This window comes from Cyprinodon variegatus, unplaced genomic scaffold, assembly GCF_000732505.1.
Source record: "Cyprinodon variegatus isolate N-32 unplaced genomic scaffold, C_variegatus-1.0 Scaffold225, whole genome shotgun sequence".
In the NCBI taxonomy this organism is placed as follows: domain Eukaryota; kingdom Metazoa; phylum Chordata; class Actinopteri; order Cyprinodontiformes; family Cyprinodontidae; genus Cyprinodon; species Cyprinodon variegatus.
In genome coordinates this window covers 697,473-699,340 of record NW_015150678.1, presented here as the reverse complement: position 1 = coordinate 699,340, position 1,868 = coordinate 697,473, and the positions used below count along the sequence as shown (strand labels likewise).

At 34.6% G+C, this 1,868-nt stretch overlaps 1 protein-coding gene across 1 annotated transcript in view; it reads right to left on the bottom strand.

Moving 5' to 3' along the window:
• Window positions 1-253: 253 nt before the first annotated feature.
• Window positions 254-1,868, bottom strand: part of LOC107088647 (cell wall protein DAN4-like) — an 18,013-nt gene continuing 16,398 nt past the window's right edge. Inside the window, exon 5 of the mRNA XM_015380950.1 lies at window positions 254-717. Coding sequence (XP_015236436.1) covers window positions 661-717 — 57 coding nt within the window. The 3' untranslated portion in view covers window positions 254-660. The remainder of the gene's footprint in view (window positions 718-1,868) is intronic.

Here is a 1,868-nt window from a genome sequence, read left to right as displayed (position 1 = left end):
ATATATATATATATATATATATATCTTTCCACCCATTTATCCACCTGCTGACTTTAGATTATCTGAGAACTTCATGTGTCTAAGATGTAAAATAAAAAGAGAGGTTTCTAAGTGATGGATCTTTCTTCTTTTTATTCTTTGTTTTATATGAATCTCTGATGTTTCATTGCGTTTTTCATCCTGCTTTAGACTTTATTAAGTTTAACTTTAAAAAAATAATAGTTTTAGAGTCTGCTCAGAGGTACTTTAGAGCTGAATAAAAGAATCGGGTCAATATTGTGGGTCAGGTTATTTATAAATTACAATAATGCTTCCAGGAGGAGTTTCCCTGTTCTGTAAGATTATCATATATGAGATTTAAAATCAAGGTTAAAAGGAACATTTTAAACAAAATCCATGTGTTGTAGAAAACGGTGGGTTTTTGATCGCTGGGCTCTTCTTCCATTTATGTGAGATAAAACCAAAGATCAGGCGAGGCATCATAGACTGGGCCCATCTACACTAACATTGTTAAAAGGAAAATTTGTTGATTTTCTGCTGCAGTTCTCAGCAGATAATAAACAAAAATCAGCATAATTTTGAAGTTTCAGCCACATAATTAATGAAATGTAAAAACGTTGCAATCTGAGGTGTCCCTTCTCCTGATGTCGTGACGTTTCATTACGAGGTGATGGTGTACGAGCCGGACCGCCGGTTCATGTGCTTCCCCAGGTCTTCCTGAAACACATCAATAAATCATAAAGCAATCAGCTTCTTAAAGCCTTTTAATCTTTTATTTTCGTATTTAAAAGGTCTGATGCTTTTAGCTTGAAGTGGGCAACATTCTTACTCGGGGTGTGTCTAATAAAAGAGCTTAAACTAGATGCAATTCATTGTGTCAGACTGTAAAAAAAAAGAATGACTGTAATCTCCAGATAGAAACATAAAAAAAAACATTTGCATTAAATTAACCCTTTGATGATGATTTGTACAGCCTGCTCAGGGCGTGTGGCTAAAAGTCAACTCTTACGATTTTTATTTGTTCTTTTTGTCTCAGATATATTCGTCACAGTGAAGGTCATAGCTTTCATTGATTCCCTGTGATCCCTCTTTAAACTTTGACTCAATAAAATGCAAACAGCCAAATAACTTTTACCGTACGCTCTAACACACCCAACACCCTTCTATCAGGATGTTTGCTTTTCTCTCCTCAAATCTGCCGGTGTTCTGACAGACCAGCATACCCATAGCGACGTCAGATTTGCGTTTATCCATTTAGTTTTGTACAAAAAAAGACTTTAAACTACCTCAACGGGGGTGTATCCCTTTAGTCATGTCCCAAAAAAACAATTTAGGAGGTTAGATTGCCACACGCTTCAAAAAACACCAAAAGTAATTCATTTAATTGTTTTATTCGTCCATGACTAAAGGAAAACACACAAGCTGAGGTATAAAGTGTATTTTTCATACAAAACTAAAGGGATAAACGGGTTTTGAGTATGGGTATGCTGGTCTCTCCCGGTATGCTCACCTGGCAGAATACAGGATCCTTTTCTTTTTCACTCACTGTTTATGCTTAAAATATTCAGAAACAAATCCTGTGTATTTTCTTTTTGAGGAATAAATATGTTTAATTCATATTTGCTGATTTAGAAACAGTGGCACAAAAATAGGAAACAGAACATTAAATGATCTTTACTGACAGTTTTCCAGAGTTGTTACAACACTGAACCGTAGCAATGCATTAAAACCAGAGATGGCAAAAGTACTCACTTTCCGTACTTGAGTAAAAGTACAGATACTTGTGTTAAAAAATACTCTGGTAAAAGTGGAAGTATTGATTAAACTTCTTTACTCAAGTAAAAGTAACAAAAAAAGTAAATTTACTT